The sequence below is a fragment of the Nicotiana sylvestris genome, chromosome 4, assembly GCF_000393655.2.
Source record: "Nicotiana sylvestris chromosome 4, ASM39365v2, whole genome shotgun sequence".
Lineage (NCBI taxonomy): Eukaryota > Viridiplantae > Streptophyta > Magnoliopsida > Solanales > Solanaceae > Nicotiana > Nicotiana sylvestris.
In genome coordinates this window covers 179,904,139-179,913,362 of record NC_091060.1, presented here as the reverse complement: position 1 = coordinate 179,913,362, position 9,224 = coordinate 179,904,139, and the positions used below count along the sequence as shown (strand labels likewise).

Below are 9,224 nucleotides of genomic sequence, written 5' to 3'. Positions count from 1 at the left end.
AACGCGTTTCTCGAGTATTCTTATTTTGTTTTCTTATAACATTTAATTATCGTGTATTTACCTTTGATTAATTATACATATCGAGTAACTCTGCCTATTATGACTTAAACGGATGAAAATAATTTTCTAATCTTCTATAAAATTTAAATCTAAGACCTCATCGTACTCAACTATTACTACATTGACGACTATATTACACCTCTAGGTGCCATATTATTATATATTCAGGGGCGGATCTACGTGGTGAGTTTAGGGGTCACGTGATTCCGTTAGCCTCAACAAAAATTCTGTATATATATATATATATAATATATATCCTATTGCTTTTTTGAGCCGAGGGTCTCTTGGAAACAACCTCTCTATCCTTCGGGGTAGGGGTAAGGTCTGCGTACATATTACCCTCCCCATACCCCACCTGTGGGATTATACTGGGTCGTTGTTGTTGTTGTTGTTGTTGTTGTTGTTGTTGTTGTTGTTGTATCTGTACATATATATGAAACCCCTTAAATATTTTAAATGTGCTCCCTAAAACAAAGAAATGGATGAAAGAAGTGGTTGTTTTGGGCCCTTAAATTCCCAACTTTTTGGGGACATAGGTTCGAAACACCCCCTCAATTTTTTTCTCCTCCTTTTTATTTTTATTCTGTGAGTACAATGTAATTTATATTCAATAGCAAATTGCTTTATCTTTTACTTTTATCTTTTTTTTTTTTGAATTCAATTATAAATTAGTACTAATATATAATAGTCAACTTTATTAATATTTTAGTTCTTTGGATACAATATAATTTATATTTAATAACAAATTACTTTTTTAATTTTATTTATAGTTAGTACTAATATACAATAGTCAACTTAATTAATTTTATTCCTTCTCTTCCCATAACACCCATTTTGCGAAGAAATTTATTTCTCTCTCTCTCTCTCTCTATATATATATTCTTTTTTAATCGCTAGTGATTAGCATACAATGGTGCCCCCAGTTGTCACGGGGCCGTTTTTCGTCTACAAAAATCGCACCCCGCGCGGCAGCCAAGTTCCGCTCCTTAACTTGGCCTTCAGCCTGTCCAACACCTTGCTAAATTTTCAGCAAGCTTTTACTTAGACGACTTTGACAGCAATTGCAAAAAGACAATCAAATACGGGAAAATCCCAACCTTTATATTATTTACAGTATAATAAAAGGAATCTGACTATGATCACAATCCGATCACATCCCCACTTTGGCAAAGAAAACAAGTCGCTCTTATGCCACACTAAGATCTGCCCAATGCCCAATCTTAGCCCCCGTTTGAAACACTCAGAAACCCTCCCGTTTCTTTCTTATTTCGACCCTATATCTCTCTCAAGATATCTGATCCATCTCTGGATCCACTAAGATCTGCCCAATGCCCAATCTTAGCCCCGTTTGAAACACTCAGAAACCCTCCCGTTTCTTTCTTGTTTCGATCCTATCTGGATCCATCTTTCAAATCCTGGGTCCGCCTCTGTATATATTATTATTAGTAGTAGTAGTACCCCTGTATCAATAAACAAAATATATTCATCTGTTAAATCGAAAAAAGTCCGAAACAAATCAGTTTGTCGCAACTGTTGTCGGTAACTGGGGATAAAATGGACCAAACGAGAAGGTCAAATGAGTCATTTCACGTCCTTCCCTCACCCAAACGTTTAAATGCAAGTTAGCCATTGAGAGCGACCTGCAACTATAATCAAAGAGTGAGCTTTAATGCCCACTTCCCCATCTTTTACTTTTAAAAATTTCCCCCCTTCAAATTCAATTCATATCCAAAAAGGCCCACATTAAAAAAAGATTATTTCTTTTTGATGTGTTTTTTTTCGTGGGTGGGTGGTGAAAAATGGTCACCGCTAAAGCTGGCGCTGAATGAGGAGCTGGAATTTTTTTGCCGAATTTAGGAATTTCTTGAGATTTTTATGATATTTTACTTTATTTATTCATATAGTTCTAGAAAATGACAGATGTTTATGACCGATTTTTGGTTCAATGTTAGTTTTAAGCTTGGTTTAATTTTGGCAAATTATTATAATTAATAAAAATTTGGGATCTTTTTTGGTATTTTGGACTTACTTTTTACTTCTTTTGTTCATATGGGTATAGAAGATACTACCAAATATTTAGGACCCATTTTTGGTTCAATGTAATTGTTAATAATATTTTTGTCCCATTTTTCTTACTTTATTTATATTTGTTTGGTTGTCTTTATTGTATTTGCAGATCTATGAATGTGAAAGCTTCAATCTTTTTCTAATTTTTTTCATCTTTTTTTTTTTCTTTCTTAGTGTTAGGTTTCGACTTTTCTAGACAAGAAGGAATTAACCCTCTTTGTTCCTCTCTCTTCTGAGCTCCAAAATCTTCTCTTTTTTCAATTACAATTTGTGTTTTTCTTTAACTGTTATGTTCATTGTAGCTGAAATTTGAGGTGGGGTTTTGTTTCTTTTAAAAAATCTGCATTTTTTGTGTGAGTAATTGGCCCAAAAAGCCTATGAAGAAAAGAATGGTTTGCTTTTCTTGCATGAGTTTTAATCGTAAAGATGTCAGAGATTATGATGATGACATGGCTTCAAGATCCATTAAATCTTCAGGTTTTTGCTGCTTATTTTCCTTTTTTGTTATACAATGTGGGAATTACTGTTGTAATATTATTTCTGTATTTTGTTGCTATCACACAATGTGGTTTGTATATGTTAAAAATCTGTCATTTTTTTATGTTTGCAGTGGATAAGGGTTATTTTCAGTTTATGTTGTTAATATTAGAGTTGCATTTGGGAGTTGTGGAATTTGATCATGTGGTTCTTTTTTAGTTTTGTTGAATTGTGAGTTTTGTTGATGTTTAGGGAAAGGTAGAAAAGGAGGTTCTTTAAGAGGGAAAGGTGGGGAAAGCAATAACCAGAAGGGCAATGTGGCGCGCAGTTTCACGTTCAAAGAACTTGCATTAGCAACTCAGAATTTCAGGGAAACTAATCTTATTGGCGAAGGCGGTTTTGGAAGTGTGTACAAGGGCCGTCTAGAATCAGGCTTGGCAAGTTTTCTACTTTCGCAAACACATTGGCTTTTGATCTTCATATGTGTTGCTAACTTTCTATTTGTTTGAAAGCGTTTATTATCTCTCTGTGTTATCTGAAAGAAAATAAGGGAGGAACATGTTTTACATAGATAGAAATTTGAATACTATGTCCTTATCTTTTGACTATCTTCTCCGGTAGAAGATGACCGCCAATTGTTCTTGTTGTTTTGATCTTGTGAACAGATTGTTGCAATCAAACAACTTAATCTTGACGGGCTACAAGGAAACCAGGAGTTTATAGTGGAGGTCCTGATGTTGAGTTTACTACATCACAAAAATCTTGTCAACTTAATTGGATACTGCACTGATGGAGACCAGAGGCTCTTGGTTTATGAGTTCATGCCAATGGGTAGCCTGGAGAATCATCTTTTTGGTAATTTAATTTCTTTCCACAAATATTATCTTTTGAAATGTTTAGTATTCTGCTTTATTTACCTGAGTTATGTGAGCCAAGTTGTTTACATCAAAGGTGTTGAATCACAAATCTTGATCCTCATGGGAAATAAGGGCAGCCCAGTGCACTAAGCTCCCGCTATGTGCGGGGTCCGCGGAAGGGGCGGACCACAAGGGTCTATTGTACGCCGCCTTACCTTGCATTTCTGCAAGAGGTTGTTTCCATAGGCTTCAACCCATGACCTCTTGGTCACATGACAACAACTTTACCAGTTACACCATGGCTCCCCTTCTTGATCCTCATGGCAAATGACATTTTAAAAAGAATGTCATATTTTCAACTTAATCCTAGTACTTCTACGGTTATCTTACAAGACATTAGCTTTTGCTCTCAGAAGATGTCAATTGTGAAATTCGGATTACTTTGCCTATAGCTTCTGGATTGTTTTCATTGGTAGCTGTAGCTGAAACTACCAAACAAGCTCATGTTGTATCTGTGTGCTTGTATTAGTATGCTGTTATGAGTAACAGATAAATGTTATATACTACTAATTTCCTTGTAACCAAGTATTACGTTATCTTGCTTAACGGTGCTGCACTCTGAACAGTATGTTACTATCGATATTGTAGATTTGGAACCCGGAAAGAAGCCACTGAGTTGGAGCACAAGACTTAAGATTGCTGCTGGTGCAGCTCATGGACTTGAGTATCTTCATTGTGAAGCAAATCCGCCTGTCATTTACCGTGATTTGAAATCTTCAAACATATTGTTGGACAATGATTTCAATCCAAAACTGTCAGATTTTGGACTTGCAAAGTTGGGACCTGTTGGTGAAAACACTCATGTTTCGACGCGAGTGATGGGAACCTATGGATACTGTGCGCCCGAGTATGCCATGAGTGGAAAATTGACTCTGAAATCAGACATCTATAGCTTAGGTGTTGTGCTGTTGGAGCTAATAACAGGCCGAAAAGCTTATGATAGCTCTAGAAAGACAGGAGAACAGAACCTTGTCGTTTGGGTGAGTTTATATTATCTAATGTGCCTGCTTATTTTTATTCATCAACTAATTTCATGTACTTGAACTAAGCAGTTGCACATTTTACAAATCAATTTGGTTACTTATCTTCCAAAAATTTACATGGTGAGCTTCTCAGTAGAGATTGGAACACAACCTGATTCCAGTCTGAATTCAAGTCTACTTGGAGTTTGGGGTAATCTCATAAGAATTTAAGCAAAGTAGGCAGTTTTGGGTTATATCTGCTTAAAGAATTTCGCCATCATTTCCACTGAAATGATAACATGTTGATGAAACTTTAGATCTTACTCGAAATGTTTGTTGACAATTTTTAAGATAGGTTACATATTGGATCTCATTCTTTTTGAGCTTGCCCACAACCCTCCCCTAAAAACTTTTATCATGTATACTGGAAGCAAATATGAGTGTGTTTTCATTTTTACGTGCTCCAACTAGGATACTTGATCTGAGAAATTCTTCGGTTGGTTGCAGTCTCGTCCCTTCCTAAAGGACCGGAGGAAGTTTGTTCATATGGTTGACCCTTTGTTGTATGGTCAGTTCTCTGTTCGCTCTTTGCACCATGCAGTTGCAATTACTGCAATGTGTATTCAAGAGCAAGCCAATTTTCGCCCAATCATCAGTGATATTGTTGTCGCACTTGACTATCTTGTCTCACAAGCAGAAAGCTCCGATTCACAAGGAGGCGGTTCACATAGCGGAAAGCAAACATATCATCCCAAGGAGATTTAAACATCAATTCAAGAAAGCAAACTTTCGGGAAACAGATCTGCCACATGTTAAAGCTTGTTCACATCAAATTCCTAAAGTTCATGGCCGCTGACAACGTGTGGAGGTGCACCTTTGATTGGATGTCATATTAGAGGAGAGGAGGAGACAGTAAAAGATGACAGTCAATCCTTTTGGCTTTTGAGGAGTATGAGGTAAGAAGATATCTCGCACGCATTGCACTTCCACTGATTATGATGAAATGTAAAGAAGATGATGCACAGAATGTTAACAAAGTACTGTTGTTAGGATTTGTTCTGAGCGAGCGAAGGTTAATATATGTCTAACCATTTTAGTGTAGTAATTGTTGGATTTGCTATAGGTAGGTTAATCGACATAATCTAGAGACGTTCTTTTACGCTTCTCTAGTCTTTTCTTTTTCTTCTGTTTGGTTGGTGTGGGCTGAGGAAGGTTTCATTTCTTCTAATCTTTGTTTATGTATAAGCATTATAAAGTTTCGTTGCGCAAATATATACGTGATAATGCCATTTAGGATGGTATATCAATATGTAATATTTATGTCTTGGAATACAGTTTCATTTGCAGACTGGAAATTGTATAGACTAATTTTATCCTGCAGACATATACTAAGTCATTGAGTGGTCAAGAAACAGTATAAACAAAAGAACTTTTTGATGTTTCAGATGATGTTTCCTTTGACTCAAATTGAGTTGCAAGAAAAATGCAGACTGCTCTTTCTCTTGTACTTTTGCTGCAACCTAAGCCAACCTTTGTCAAGAATGAGTCATTGTTTCCCATTATTTATGATGTTCTTCACATAAAAACACATGTATATTGTCAGGGCTACTTGTCGGGGTACAACAACAACAACCCAGTAAAATCTCACAATTGGGGTCTGGGAAGAGTAGCGTGTACGCAGACCTTACGCCTACCCCGAGGGAGCAGAGATGTTGTTTTTGATAGACCCTCCACTCAAGAAGACGAAAACAGACAATATATCAGTACCATCAACAGAAACCATAAAATAATAACAACATCATAAGAAGTAGAAAATAGATGAAAAACAATAACAATAGCCCATAAATAACGCCCGGTACTATAAAAAACGAAAGAATAGTGTGAACACAACATTAACCACTAGCAATCTAAGACAAAACCTTATCAGACTAGCCTCAGCCGATACGAAGTAGAAAATTATTTTCCTTTTAACCAGTTTGTCCACAAAATAAGTCAACGTGAAAGATTGTGAGATCAGATTCCTACAATAACTATGAAATGCCAACTTAAGTACATCTTTCTTAATTTCATGTTGGACTAATGATAATGAACGAAAATCAATTTTTTAGTAGACATATATAAGTAATTTACTGTATAAACAATTCTTAGCGGTTTACTTAAAAACTAACTACCCTGGAGTTTGGTTAAAGATGATGTTACATGGCGTTTTAAATGAGTCTTGGAATACATTAGAAAGAATTAAGTATAAGCACATCTTTCTTAGTTTCATGTTCAACTAATGATAATGAATTGAAGTCAGTCTCTTACTAGAAGTCATATATAAGTAGTTTAGTGTACAAGCAATTTTTTAGGTAAAAATAGCACGGTATAGCCAGTTTTCGGACTGGTCATTCAAAAATAGGCAGCGTTTATCAAGTCAGAGAAAAATAACCACTATTTTGCTACAACAAAGACCGGTCCAGCATAATATACTGGAGTTTGGTGCACCTATGTATGATCTCCAGTATATTATGCTGGACCGGTATACTTGCTGGAACTCCAGACGAATTTTGAAGTGAGTTAAAAAGAATAAAGTATATGGAATGAGATAATAGAGACTTTAGATCTGGAGAAAGCATATGAATAATTAAGTTTATTTAATCCAGCTGTGTCCAAATTTAAAAAGTGATACATCTCATTTAGTCCATAATTTTACAGGGTCAACCTATTCACATTTCTCTTCTCCTCAGAACTTTCCATTGCAGACTTTATTCCATCTTTTTCTACTCGATTAATATTTGTTTTCTCAAAAATCTATCTTTGTTTGGGCAGTTCAATTTCCATTAGTTGAATTAAATAGTTATTATTGTTCTCTTAGTGTTCCACGTTTTGTTTTTAGTATATAATACTCCCTTTGTCTCGTGTCGTGTTTCTGTTTTACACGCATATTAAAAAATATTAATTAAAAAAGGGATATGACTATTCTATCTTTATTTATGTCTTAAGATATAATCTCTCTTTATTGAATATTTATTCTATTTATGTATTATCTCTATATTCAAGAATAATTATTACTAAGAGTAATAAAGGAAAAAATAATTAATTTTCTCTTAAACTTTTAAAATGACAAATAATTTGACACAATTATTTTTAATAATCACGGCTGTTAATATTTTGTTTAGTATAAATTGCATTGCTTTTACCATAAGTCAAAATATTGGAAAAATAACCCTTTCTTGAGACATGTCTGTCCGTGAAGAAGGATTATAAAAACCAGAAAATAGAAAAAACAAACTTTATTAAACTAATAGTTCTAACTCTTTTGATTCCATTCCATCTTCTTGTTTTTTGTTGAATAATATGAGAACCATCAAATGATTGCGTCATTGATTACATTATACAAATTTCGAGAGACTTTGAAAATTTGCAATTTTAGCCCCCAAAAATGTTCAATTTGTTTCTTAACGTTGACAACTTCTTCCTTTCTCTCGAGCAGTTGGGAAAAAGTCTTGTTAGAATATTTTAGCTTTTCTTTGTATGTTTGGGATTTGGAATGGAAGTTTATGTACCCTCTTTTTAAAGGAAAAATACACTGTATAATCATAAAAATAATAGTCGAAAAAATATAATATATATATATATGCATTATGTATGTTATATATAAAAATTATACAAATGTTAAATATTTTTTCGGCTATCAGATATGAAAAGTTTTTAGCACGGGTTAAAAGTGATAATACCCCTTTTTAAATCGAAATACTTGTTTTTTTGAAAAGTAATTCAATTCTTTTTTAAAAGGAGATGCCAAAAAAATATGTGATAGAATAGATTAAATTTTTTTATAGGTCAACTCTTTCGATCCATTTTAAATAACTCTTTAGCTAAACAAATTTGGTTCAAAATAAATGTCACTTTTAGGACTCCATGTAGGCATTAATTATTATTTTTCAGATTTGCTTCTGCTCAAATAATACAATCTTTTAAAAAATCTCTCAACATTTATTAGGAGATATGGATGATAATTTAGTGATTATAGCTCTTATAATTAATATTGTTTGATGATTTTGTGAACGGGTATGCCACAAAGTTTTAATAGTGATTTTTACATGCTTGATCCCTTTTTAAAAATTATTATCATAAATGATAGTAGACTTTGTTTATTCCAAAAACAATACTTTTTTTTTTTTTTTTTTACTTTTTTAGCACTTTTATTTTTATAACTCTATTAACTAAGGGATTCCTCTACATTAATACACTTTTTACTACATTTCCTTTCCCTCACTCTTCTATAACTTCTTTTTTCTCTTCCATAAATAACACTTACCCAAATATATCAAAAATTCTGAAAGAAGAATATCTCAAAAATAATTCTCTCTACACAATGAGAATTTTAGTATTTCTTTATTTTAAACATTTTTCTGTACAATTTTATTTTAACTAAAAATATACATTTAACATATTTCAAGTATATTATATTGTGATAATTTACAATATAAATATTCCATCAATATGTCATATATATACCACATATATAACTTATATATACATCATACTACATTATTATATTGATATTATTCAAAGTATATTGCTAGCATATACCTTACATAAAATTTAATCTAAAATATTAGTATGCCACTAATATGTATATAGAAGAAAAAAAATATGTCACATATACTAGTGATATACGGATAATTTGTACAAATATGCATGTTATATTAGTGCAAAATATAAATAGCATATTTATAATATCTCTTTAAATATA

The 9,224-nt window shown here is 33.2% G+C and overlaps 1 protein-coding gene across 1 annotated transcript; it reads left to right on the top strand.

Moving 5' to 3' along the window:
- The first annotated feature begins 2,228 nt into the window (after positions 1–2,228).
- On the top strand, positions 2,229–5,838 carry LOC104216826 (probable serine/threonine-protein kinase PBL21). Its single transcript, XM_009766957.2, has 5 exons — positions 2,229–2,604; positions 2,857–3,041; positions 3,270–3,459; positions 4,110–4,501; positions 4,991–5,838. The coding sequence occupies exons 1-5, from the start codon at positions 2,505–2,507 to the stop codon at positions 5,246–5,248; spliced, it is 1,125 nt and encodes a 374-aa protein (XP_009765259.1). The 5' UTR covers positions 2,229–2,504; the 3' UTR covers positions 5,249–5,838.
- Positions 5,839–9,224: the final 3,386 nt, after the last annotated feature.